The sequence below is a fragment of the Musca vetustissima genome, unplaced genomic scaffold, assembly GCF_032173495.1.
Source record: "Musca vetustissima isolate MV318-11 ecotype Yass unplaced genomic scaffold, APGP_CSIRO_Mvet_v1 utg77003, whole genome shotgun sequence".
In the NCBI taxonomy this organism is placed as follows: domain Eukaryota; kingdom Metazoa; phylum Arthropoda; class Insecta; order Diptera; family Muscidae; genus Musca; species Musca vetustissima.
Window position 1 is genome coordinate 161432 of NW_026876178.1, and position 13532 is coordinate 174963.

Genomic DNA, 13532 nt, shown 5'->3' on the forward strand with positions numbered 1-13532 from the left:
ATAATGTTAAGAAAACTACTCAAAATCAACAAAAAAATGTTGCCACAATCAATATGCCGACCCCTGTATATATTATGTATTAATTCAGGAGCACATGCCAACTGTAAATAATGATAAATGTTCTCATATATTACGATTTGTTCTCGGTCATCCTAACACATATGTATGTATATACACCTGTGACAAAACGTTTACAGAAGTTGATGATTTTCTAAGTTAACTTTATATTTTATTATTTTTTGTTTGTTTCTGCAACGTCTACCATCTATTTCTCTATGTAATCTTCTTCTTCATTCATGACAAAATAGCCTCATTTAAATGTAAATAGCACCTAGACGAATGCGATATTTTCATTAACAGGCCATATAACGCATACGCCAGCCTGGGCATAAACATATTCTCAGATTTCATTTTGTCGACAGAATGTCGTAGGTAGTGGAAACCAGAAAGCGAACCATCAGGCAAATGGAATTTTTATTTTATCACTGTGTTTACATGGGTATGTAAATTTCCTGTTGTTATGTTTCATTTTCATTGTTTTTATAGGCAGCTAGTTATTTACATAGTACATTTGTACATATACGAGTACATACACACAAAAGAGGAACATAAACTGTTGATGGCTTTTTTTTTGACAAATATCTATGTATGGACGGTTATCATATTACAAAACCAAACCTTTTCCACTTCGTGGGGTGGGGAGTGGGAGATGGTTGTATTTCATTTATAACATCCATCATAACTAAATGAAATGTCCTTCCGATCCCAGAAGTGTGCACACACACACGCTCGCACACATGGTCACAGTAACATAAATGAATTGACATTTGTTTGTTAATGACCCTTATGTTTCGCAATGTCGTTCGCATCGTTTTTAGGGGTATGTAAAGGGAATATGCCATAAACATGCAAGTAATTTCCTACTTACCTTATTAGTTTACAAATATCTGTTTATGTTCAAGAGCAACAAAACGGAAATTTATCTGTAAAAAGAAAATAAATTGATTTAGCGAAAATCTTCATGAATCAAAATTAAAATATATTCGTGTATTTAGATGTAATAAAAGGACATAGTGTGATTTAATTTAAGTATGTCGTTATTGTGATTTTAAATGAACGTATCTATAGTAATTATAACCCAGTGATCGGATTTGTATGGTCGGAGGAGACCGACAGTACCATACCCTACACAACTATAACTGAACTTGAATGTTCAGTAGATCTAAGTCTCAACATATTTGAGCCTTCAAAAATACTAAGCAATATTACAATATATAGAAAAATATATTCAATATTTAATATATCAAGATAGATAGTGCCACAGCTGTTGTGATCTTCTCTAGATCCTGCCTTCTTGAAGAAAACAATAAAGCCATGGAATATAAATTGTATAATTTTGCATACTGATTACCATATATACTTATTAGTTGCCCATATTCAATTCCAGTATACAATTTTGCAGTTTTTGGATCACAAATATCGTATATATGGGCAATATTGCCAATTTTTTAATATTCCATTTTCAAAAATGGAAGCTTTTTTGTTTTCGTGGTACATCAATGATTTTTGGTACACACATAGAGAAAAATGTTCTGACTCCGAAACCTTTCGCAATCAAATATTGGGTTGATGCGCGCAAACTTTATTGACATTTTAATTTTGGGCGTAAGGAGAAAATCTTAAAATTACGCGTTTTATTAAATTGATGAAAAATGTTCATATATATCTTCCTTCGTAAAATAAGAATATCAATATATATAACAATCATCACGAAAAAGAATCATGAGAAAAATAATAAAAATATAGGAGAATAATTTCCGAAAACTCCATTTGCCACTAACGCGCATCCGATTTCGGTGTGCACCCTAAAAAAATACATCGATGTATACCGATTTCAACGTGGTCCATTAAAAACCATGGATGTGCCAGCTCACACTATTTTTGAGATAAATTGGGTACATCTCTCTTTCGGCTGAAGTTTTTAAAGTTCTCCTTTCGAAAAAGATCAAAATCCGTATGAGGTCAATTATTGAAGCGGAAATGATCCACAGAAAATACAATTAAATCCGCGATATTTTCAAAAACATTTTTTTCCAAATTTCTTGTTTTTGGAAAGCCAGTTCCCGCCGTTCTAATTGATGGATTTTCACGAAGAAGATTTTATATCATCCGAAACGTAAAAAACCTTACTGACCGCAGATACCCGTATCATTCAGTTGACAGATTTACAAATTTGTCCCGAAAAATAGGTTTTTTAGAAATTTGATCGCACAAAATTTTCACCTTCGGATGAGTATTACTCCGAAGCTGTGCATACTACATACACAAAATATATATCAAATTACTCAGATTATTGTAGATCTTATAATCGATTTTTAGAAATTCCTGTATGCGTATTAAAGCTAGAAGTAAAATTCACAAAACACTCAAAATCGAGCTTCAAAATGTCAGCGTCATTTAAAGGTAGATGCAGTTCAAATTTTGAAAAATTATACAAAAGGGGCATAGTCTCCATTTTGTTGGCTTTTACTTTTACTTTGAAACGAATACAGTGAAATCGATAGAGAACATAAAAACTGGTTCGCCTCAACCTGCTTTTACACATTTTTTTACATTAAAGTATACACAGCTTCCACCAAAATAAAGTTTGGAGTTCAATATCATGAACAGTTTGCAACGACAGATCAATTAACCCAAAACTATTCACTTTTTTTCATATACTTAAGTTATTCCCGAGTTATAAAAGGGTGAACCTCCGCTTCAGCTATGTTAAAAAATTGGCAATATTGCCCATATATCGATTAGAAAACAGAAAAATTAAACAAGTAAAAAAGGCCCGGCCGAACTTGTTATAACCTCGAAGATGAGGATGGCAATCAAAATATTCAAAATTAATGGAGTCCCCTAGGAGATACTCATGTTATGGCAGGACCTTGAACATACCGAAAAATACTTGAGAAAAAGATGATTTAATCTCTCAAAAATCTAGAAGTGGGACTAAATAACGGAGATCAATATTGATTTCTTTGGTAGTGCAAAATACCAAATTACAGCCAATTCGGTTGAAGAACGTGTCCAAAATTCTTAAAATCCGACTCGGGTCAATATTAATAATTTTTAGTGCAGAGATGTATTGATACCGTTATGAGAACCCAAAATACCAAAAACACCGACGTCTATGTTGAATATAATTTATATTTGAAAAAATGTTATATAACATTAATATGTGTCAATATGACATGAAATTACGGTCAATTAAACATGAGGAACTGGTGATTATTATGAATGTGAAAATGATTAGTAATTAAGTCCGTAGATGGAGCCAAACAATGTCTACTACTTGGACCCAAACATTATGATATTTTTAACAGACATAGATCAAACCCAAAAAAAATTGGTCGTGTTGGTCCATTTATTATCTCGGTACCAAATTGTCATGTCACCATTTTTATTTTTTATACCCTACACAACACTGTGGTACAAAAGATTTAGCTTCGCACTATGGGCCGGAGATCACAGTTTTTGGGCATAAATAGGGCAGCGGTTTTATGGAGAAAAAAATAAATGTCACATACAGGGGTTTGTGGTAACGCTGACTACGATTTGCGAGAGAGAAGTAGTCATTAAATAGGGTGGATCGAAAATGTCGGTCACATTTTTTTAATTTAAAATATCAGATATAAAACTCTGGCATACCTTATGGTATTGGTTGAAAGTGAGAGAATATCTTCCAATTTTATTAACGGCATGCTATGACAGTAAAAATCAATTTTTTTACTTTTTATAGCCTTCACCACACTGTGGAACATCTGTCTTTGTGCATATGTTTGTAACAGGCAAAAGGAAACGAGATAGATCCATAATTCTTTTTCAGAATATGCATAGAATCACATTCTGAGTCGATATATGCATGTCCGTCCGTCTGTTGGTGTTAAATTGTTAACAAAGTACAGGTCGCATTTATAATCCCGAATTGGATAAAATTTGGTACAGCTCATTTATTTGGCCCTAGGATGAGCCCTATTGAAATTGGGAAAAATCGGTTCAGATTTAGATATAGCTCCCATATATAGTTTCGTCCGATTTTATGTAAATGATGAACCAAAGTCCTTATATATCATTCGATTTGCACGATATTTGGCACAGCTCACTTAATTGAGTCTAGAATGATGTGTGCCAAGTTTCGTGAAAATCGGCCCAGATTTAGATATAGCTCCCATATATAGTTTCGTCCGATTTTATGTAAATGGCACACCAAAGTCCCTATATACCTTTCAATTAGCACGAAATTAGGCATAATGTCCTGAATTGAGCCTAGAATGATGTATACCAAGTTTCGTGAAAATCGGTCAAGATTTAGATATAGCTCCCATATATAGTTTCCTTCCGATTTTATGTAAATGGTGCACCAAAATTTGGCATAATGTCCTGAATTGAGCCTAGAATGATGTATGCCAAGTTTTGCGAAAATCGGTTCAGATCTAGATATAGCTCCCATATATATTTTCGTCCGATTTTATGTAAATGGTGCATTAAACTTCTCATGTTTGTCAGATTGACATGAAATTTTTCACAATTTGAGCATAGAATAACGTAGTTGTGTTTTTTTAGAATTACAGTCCAACGTATGTCCGATTGATATTTGTTTGAAATCGATTTACATACTTTTGTATCATTTTAACAATTGATTGATTTCAGTCGGTTCACATTTAGATAAGGATCACATATTTTAGTTCATCCACTGTCCGAGGTCTGTTAAGATGCATCTGTTTAATATACCCATAGTGGTGAAGGGTATCATATAGTCGGCCCCGTCCGACTTTACTTCTTTCTTTACTGTTTTTTTAATTTAACCATTAAAATATCCTCTTGCACTTGGGCAATATAGCCAATTTTTAACATAGCTGAAGCCGTATGTGTATGTAGAATGCACAGCCTCAGAGTAATACTCATCCATAGGTGAAAATTTTATGCGATCAAATTTCTAAAAAACCTCTTGGGCCCAAATTTTTGGATCTGTCAATTGAATGATATGGGTACCCGCGATCAGTAAGGTTTTTTACGTTTTGGATGTCAACAAAAAATCTTCTTTGTAAAAATCCATCTACTAGAACCGCAGGAACTGGCCTTCCAAAAACACGAAATTTGGCAAAAAATGTTTTTGAGATTATCGCGGATTTATTTGTGTTTTCTGCGGATCATTTACGTTTCAATAAATGACCTGATACGGATTTTGAACTTTTGTGAAAACAGAACTTTAAAAACTTCAGCCGAAAGAGAGATGTACCCAATTTATCTCACAAATAGTGTGAGCCGGGTCATCCATGGTTCTTAAAGGACCGAAAACGAAAGCGCGTTAAAAGCATACGAACTTTTCGGAAATTATTCGCGTTTAAGAGTTTTTGGTTATTTCAATGCAACATATTGTACATCTTAGCCGTCAAATGAAATTTCATAAAAAAGAAGGACTGTACTGAAGAGGTCAACAGCACCTCTTCAGTACAGTCCTTCTATTTAATTGTCCAGATTCCCTTCACCGTTGTTTGTTTGGTGATGTTTGGCTTATAAATGTGCCTATAGATCGACTTCAAAAACAAACAAACAAATAGTTTTAGGTCCGCTTATTATTATCCAATCATCACTGAAAATTAAATAAGTCGTCATTGACCATAACTGGAACCTCCTGGAAAAGTTCAAAGCGATCAACGATATTTCCGCCCTCAAGTGTGGTAATGGGTTACCAAATAATACCTGAATACACCTGTAAGTCTTTAAGTGTAACTCCCACAACCGAGTACTCACGACAATATAATTGGTATCAATTTAAACGTCAACCACTCCTCTTGGAGCTTCAGGAGTAAAAATATACGCCATAGAATACAAAATTTATGATTTTCCACACAAAAATAGGGTCCATTTGACCCGCTAAATACTGACCGATCTTTATCAAAACAGGCATGCTTATTCTTTGGCCCGATCCCCTTCTCCATGTAAAAATTCGCGATGTTTGGACCATAATTGCGGCCTCTGGAGCGACCAGAAAATCAGACAAAAATAAAGTTTTTGGTCCATTTTATCCCCTAAATATCTACCGATCTTTACCAAAAACAATGGGGGTCTTCATTGTCCAGAACCCATCCTACATGCAAAATTTCGTGAAGATTGGTCCATAAATGTGGCCTGTATCGTGTTTACAAATTATAATGGACAGACGGACGGACGGACGGACACACATGTCTAGATCGACTCAGCTAGTCGAGACTCAGCTAGTCGAGGTCTAGGACCAATATTTCGCGACATTACAAACTCTTGGGGCTGCACAAAGATATAATACCCTGACAACATAGTTGTGTAAGGTATAAAAAAAAATATCGACGCCTCCGAACCATAGTATGCTAAGTCTGAAAAGTGAGTTTTTCAGTAGAAGCTTTCCAAGTATGGAATTTTGTTTAATCGTACGTGCCATGCTAATAAATGTTTGCTTATAACTTTGGTTTGGATTGGCCGATGATTACCAACATTTCAGTGAATTTAAATTAAAGACCGTAGTATCTAAAAACGTAAAGAACTTTAGAACATGCTAAGTCGACTTAGCATACTATGGTTCGGAGGCGTCGATATGTATGATGACATTATTACTTCGAACCAAAAACAAATAATTTTCCTCAATATCTTCTTTTGTTGTCGCTGTAATTATGTGATTTTGATATTTTCAAATACATTTTAGGTGGATGCATGTCATGAATATAATAAAAATAATGACATAATCTCTTAATTTTTTTTTTATTTTTCTCATATTTTGCGAAAATGTGCAACATTTTCCTATTTTTGTAATAATTTCATATTCATATTTTACGAAGGGAGTCATATGTCAACATTTTTGGTCGTAATTTTAAGATTTTTTTCTTATGCCCAAAATAAAAAACTTCGATAATTTTTCCGCGCAACAATCAAAAATTTGATTGCGAAAGGATTCGGAGTCGGGACATTTTTCTCTATATATGTACCAAAAATCATTGATGTACTACAAAAACAAAAAAACAGATTTTTCGAAAATGGAATATTAAAAAATTGGCAATATTGCCCATATTTGTATGTATATGTTCAATGCCATATCACAATTTTCGAATATAAATTATATTCACAAAAATGTGAATTTTTGACTTTGACTTCATATCATTTCTAAACGGCGACCCAAATTATTATAACATTTTACTATATAATATAATGGAAATGGACCTTTTTGCCTAGCCCATAGTGAGTTGTTCGAACTTTTGCATAGCGACCATATTAAGTTTGAAATGATAACTATTACGTTTATTTATTTATTTATTTTTTTTTTTTAATCGGATCAGATTTAGGTATATTGTAAAATGTACAATTACGACAATTTTTTATTTTCTTTATGTTTGTATGTATGCCATGTGTGCTTTGAATAACTACAAATTTGCAAATAATATCCCTGCAAATAATTGTGGACTACGTGATCCATTTCAGCAGCTGCGGACTGGTTACAACATTGTCCTATGTAATGCAGCTATGGACCATGTCATTGTCAATCAAGAATGTTTTGGTTAAGAAATGTAACGGCAAATGATCGTTTTTTATCGTTTGCTCATTAATTTGTTGTTTTTGCAAGCGCTAGTTTTTTTTGCAGACACGTGTTTATCGTTTTTTTTTTGGCACAAATTTGACATTGATTTTAGTTTGTTTCTGGAAGCGTTGTGCGTCGGTTGCATCGTTGTGCGTGGTGATAAATTGCAAACAAAAGATTGTGTAAACAAAAGTAAAAGATTTGAAGGTAAAAAGAATAACTTATAAAAAAATGGAATGTAGTTCGCGTCATAAAAGACGGCTTTTAAAAGCTGAAAAAGAAGATTTTGTCAAAAGACTATTTAGTTCAAGTGTTGAGTGTGAACAAATTGAAGTAGAAAAAAATGCCGAAGCAGATTCAGATTCAATAGTTGAAATAGAAGGGACAGAAAATGATTATTACAATGCAAATGAAGAATTTGACAAAAGAAACAACTTTATAAGTGCTTTAGGGCAATGGCAGTTAAAAAGCCGGACATCCAACCAGAACATGAGAGAACTGCTAATAATTTTAAAAAATTATGGTTTGGATGTGCCTCTCTCTCCAATGACACTGGTGCAAAAAGTTAGTTCGAGGGCAGATATAATTTCTGTTCCTCCTGGTGAATATGCACATTTCGGCCTGAAACAAAATTTAATGAAAGCAGCACAAATTTTACAAAAATATGAGGAAATAATTTGCGATATTAATATTGATGGTTTACCCATCTTTAAAAGCTCAAATCTTCAACTTTGGCCAATATTAATTAAAGTTATTAATATTAGAAATATAAAGGTGTTTCCTGTTGGTATTTATAAGGGCAAACAGAAACCTCATGATATAAGTCAGTTCCTAGAAAAACTCGTTGAAGAAATTTGCGATTTACAGGAAAATCACTTGTTTATTGGTGGCAAAAAAATTAGTTTTAAAATAAGAGCTGTGATTTGTGATGCTCCCGCAAAATCATTCATTTGTGGGATAGCTCACCATTCATCTGCAAATGGTTGTTCAAAATGTACCCAAGTGGCCAAAAAAATATGCAATGTTTTAACTTATAGTTCAGAAGTAGGTACAATTATAGACGATGACGACTTTGCTAAAAGGAAATATAAAAATCATCACCAATTAAAATTTATTGAAACCAAAACACCATTGGAGAAAATAAATTTAAATATGATAAGTCAAGTTCCTTTAGACCCAATGCACGTTATTGATTTAGGGGTAACTAGGAAAATGTTGATGAAACTAGTAAAAAATAAAGTGAATGAAAAAATTTCAATTTCGAATAAGGGAAATATATCTAAATTACTAGTTTCATTAAAAAAGTGTATTACTAAAGACTTCACAAGAATGCCTCGTAGTTTGGATGAACTTGCGAACTGGAAAGCTACAGAATTTCGTCAATTCTTACTATACACTGGTGTTTTAGTCTTAAAAAACAATGTTGGTGATGATTTTTATTACACGTTTTTAGTCTTTCATTGTGCTATAAGGCTTTTGTCATGTCCAAAAAACTTTGAAAATAACATTGCTGCCGCCGAAGATTTGTTGAAACTCTTTGTTGAAAATTTCAGTGTCGTTTTTGGTCCTCAAAACGTTACCTATAATGTGCACAGTTTGCTTCATATATGTGAATGCGTCAAACAGCACGGTTTGCTGTACAGCTTTTCAGCATATGATTTTGAGAACCATTTGCAAATGATAAAAAAAGATGTTCGCAAACCGACTGATATTCTAAATCAATTACACAGAAGAAATGTCTTGCAAAATTTAATAGAAGAGCCAAAAACATTGGGGTTAAAAGAAAAAAATGGACTTATTTATGGTTACTTGGGTGATGAATACTGGTTGAGCATTAAAACACCAGATAACATTTGTCTTGTAATGCCATTTACCCCGTTAAAAATTACAGGCTTCAAACGAGGAGAGAATAATAAAATTTTTTTTAAAGCGAGACGTTTCAAAAATATTTGTCCTTTTTTTGAAGAGCCATTGGACTCATTATCAGCATTAGGTATATGTATTGCTGATAAGATATTAGAAGATAGTGAGGAAATATTTAATATTGAAAATATTAATTGCAAACTAATATCATTGCCCTTTGAAAATAAAGTGGTTTTAATGCCAATTCTTCATAGTTGCATTTAAAGTTGCAAAAATTAACGTCTCATTTATTTAATATAGCCAACACTTTTAATCTACGCAATTCTAACTGATATCTTCGCAATTCGACAATATTTAAAATGGAGGGCAGAAATCTTAAACATCTAAATACTTGCAACAGACTTTCTAATTGTAAGTAAATTTATAACATACATTTTTCAATTTTCTAAAGCCATATTACTATGTTTTTCAGATAGTGCCAAAGAAACGCCATGCTGTTCTTGCATAGAACTCAAAGGTAGTTTTTGTTAAATATGGAGTTTCGTCTTTATTAATAACATTGTTTAATTTATAGAAATGATGGCTGGGATGATGACTGAACAAAAAAAATTACAGGAACAGCTCTCAAAATTACAAAGTAAAGTATAATGTTTTTTTCGTCATCGTTATTTTTTGTTATATAGTTCTTTCTCTTATAGCAACAACAGAACAGCAAAACAAAATAATAGTGGAAATGTTAGCAGAGCACAAATTACAGCTGCAAACCCTCAATAAGTCCCAGAAAAATGTTACTTCCCTGTCAAGCAAATTTCCCCTCAAATCCGAAGAAGATCTCCAAAAAGTTGAGAGTGAAATATGCGATTCGAATGAAGAAAAATATGTAAGTAATCGTTGCCCTATATTGTATATATGTTGAAATACCTTCAATTTTAAAATTATATACTTTTTCAATATTTTTTTATTTTTAGATATCTGCTGTAAAGTATTTAATCGATGGCAGCGCAATAAAAAATTTGGAACGCATTTTTTCCCGGGAGATTTGCGTAATGTACAATACGGATGGTATTTGTGGGAAAAAATGTTTGAAGAATTTTAAAAGAATATATAAAATTGTTATTGGTAAGTATTCTGATTCTAAAACATTATTAAGTTTTAATGAATTTCTTTATTTTAGCTGCAATAAGTGACTATTCCCCCAATAGCGAAAAAGAATTTCGAGCAGCACTCCAAGTCGTAAAAAAAAGGCACTTCCGAGTTGTTTGTTCCCAAAACAAAAACAAAAATTAATTATATAATTTGTTAATTACATGTAATTTTTAATTTTTTTAATGACAGTGAATTGGAATATTACTTAAGTTTTTTTAATGAATTTATTATTACTTATATTATTTATCTCACTAAAGACTATCAATGTACCTGCAGAATGAAATATTTATTTTTATGTTTTATAGAATAAAACACTAATACTTATAGTACATTACTTATGTTGTATTATTTCCTGTTTTTCTCTGAGTGTATATATCGTTAAATCAGAGAAAAGCGCAAAATAAATAGACCACTTAATGGATTGGTTTCAAAACTAGCCCTCTGGGGTACTCTATGGACTAGTTACACGGATTAGTTTTAAGATCAACCGTATGTGGTGTACCATAGAGTAATGACGTGGACTAGTTTTGAAACTACTTTGATGTAATGCAAAGCTGGGTTACATGGTCCGGCCCTAGGACATAGCAATGCTAAATCGGTTAGGTTTTTTCAATGCATTTGGGTTAGTTTTGGACTACTCCTGGTCTGTTATGGACTACTCTTTACACGCGTGTAAGGGTTAGGCGCATTATTTGCAGGGATTATCCAATTTCATATTCTGCCCTATTGACATCTAATTTAGCACATATTGCGGAATGACATTGTCGATTCAATTTTAAATATTATTAATATATAAATTAAAAATCCCACACATATCGGTTCCCTTAAAAATCGTAAAATTGTTCAAACGAAATGCTTTGTTTTTTTTTATTCGAAATCATAACACGCACTCACACTCATTTGCTGTCAAAATTCACTGCTGTTCAATAATTATAACCTGTAGCTATACAAGCGTTATTGATTGTTGCCTGTTTGCAATATTTCTCAGGCAGCAAAACTATAATTGGAGATTTTACAAAATTGAGAAATGAAATTAATTCATGTTGTACATTGAGTACATACATACATATTTATGACGTACTCTCTCACGTTGCAACGACATTGACATTCGACAATGTAAAAGGAATAACCTTGACAGTCAATGTTGTTGTAGTAACAACAAATATTTGTTTGTGTGAACAAATATTTAATATTACCTTGGGGCCATGGATGTCGACCAGGCAGAGAAAGCGGAAAGAAGGCCAAATACCTTTTACTTCTACTCCGCCCTCGCGCTTGTACACCTGTGGTCAAGGTTATGTTTGTGTAATTATCTGTTTGTATAATTTGTTTTATAATATTGTTGTAATATATTTATATATGGTTTATTTGTATTAAATTTTCAATTCACCTGTTTTTTTAGTTCGAACTTCTTCGGTGACTTTGGGTTGTGTGTTTTGCAAGTACCAAAGTTCGAAGTAATACTGCTTAGTTTTCTTTTATTTTTCTTTCAATTCTCCTCCCAGTTGTTGCTATTCTCACACCTTTTGGCCTCTTTTGTTCCTTTTTTGCTTTGCGTTTTCTTTAACTTTCCAACAAGGCAACCAATCAGCCAGCCACCCAGCCATTCATGTGTATTGAGGTGAATTTTTTTTTTCGTGATACACTTTTCAATATCTTGGTTTTTCCCTTGTGCAGGTGTGTGTTTATTACCGTTGTTTGGTGTATTTATTGGTATTTGATTTGATATATATGTGGTTTTATCCTTTTTATTTATGTTATACACACACAAACTTGCAAAGTATTTATTTTATTAAATTTATTTTTTTGTTTTGGTTGTTGTTGTTTTCTTATTTGATTTAATTTTCAAAATATGTATACAATTTTTGTTATTGGTGTTGTGGAAAATGAAATTTCTTTAACTTGGAAAATTGATAGCGGTTAACATTTAACAATGGCAAATTCAAGTATACAGTAAACAATTTTGTTGCTTCTCGATGTGGTGGCATGTATGTGTAAGTATGTGAGTGTGTCGTTGTGTGCTGTTAAAAATTTTAATCTCACAATCACCATCACTTAACTTTATATACCGAACCAACAAACAAATCAAGAAGACACGCACACACACAGAGACGCGTTTACTCACTTATTTGACACAATGCTTTTCGAGATAGACATTTTTAGAGACAAGAAAAAACACACACGAACAGATATACTAACTCACTCACTTACATCTCATAGTAAATTGTACACAGACACACACACAAACACACATCACTACCACCAGCAGCAATTGTTATTAAACTTTTTTGCAATTTGTTGTTGTTGTTGATTTGTTCAGGGTGTTTTTACCTATCTTAACTGAACTGAAAAAAATGTTTCCTTGTTTTACACAAAACAAATTATAAATTTAATATTCCAAATTATTGTTGGGCCAGTTCCGTCCGCGTACAATATCCTTCACTCATGACGGTACAACTCGAACTGTGCCTTGGCTCATTGGGTTTACAGCGAAAGTTGTTCTCACTCCTGTGTTACTGGGACACATTTCGTGTTCGTGTTGTTGCTTTTCCACTTGAATTTCTATGTTTTCACTGAAGGTGAATGTGCGTGCGTGCGGGAGGGCAACTCTCTTATGCGATGTTTCCACTCTGTCGCTCTCTCTCTCGTTCTCGTGTTCTCTCACTCATACATTTTCACTTTCACTTTTTTCCAACTTTACTGTCTGTTGCTACATCCTGTTTGTTTTCCGTTCAAAGTGAAAGCAAACCATTTGCCTGGCAATGTTATCGCTGTCTGTGTTTGGATGCGGGTGTGCGTACTTGCGTGCGTGTGTGTATATGTGTAATACACCTGTTTGCGAACAAAAAATTGTGCTCGCCCGTTGTCCGTATACTTGATATCCGTTTACGCTAAGAAGCAACAGCTAACTGTTGGTATCCATCTAATG

The 13532-nt window shown here is 33.1% G+C and overlaps 1 protein-coding gene across 4 annotated transcripts; it reads left to right on the forward strand.

Annotated features, from left to right (window-relative positions):
• Positions 1 to 7471: 7471 nt before the first annotated feature.
• Positions 7472 to 10937, forward strand: LOC133338657 (uncharacterized). Of its 4 annotated transcripts, none has more exons than XM_061546825.1 (7): positions 7472 to 7801; positions 9758 to 9868; positions 9930 to 9974; positions 10032 to 10094; positions 10165 to 10337; positions 10426 to 10576; positions 10632 to 10937. In XM_061546825.1, the coding sequence occupies exons 2-7, from the start codon at positions 9817 to 9819 to the stop codon at positions 10742 to 10744; spliced, it is 597 nt and encodes a 198-aa protein (XP_061402809.1). In that variant the 5' UTR covers positions 7472 to 7801; positions 9758 to 9816; the 3' UTR covers positions 10745 to 10937. The 4 variants fall into 4 exon arrangements, with proteins under 4 accessions (XP_061402809.1, XP_061402810.1, XP_061402808.1 ...); XM_061546824.1 differs by having other exon boundaries at positions 7480 to 7801; positions 10156 to 10337; XM_061546827.1 differs by having other exon boundaries at positions 7481 to 7801; positions 10156 to 10337; positions 10426 to 10580.
• The last annotated feature ends 2595 nt before the right edge of the window (positions 10938 to 13532 follow it).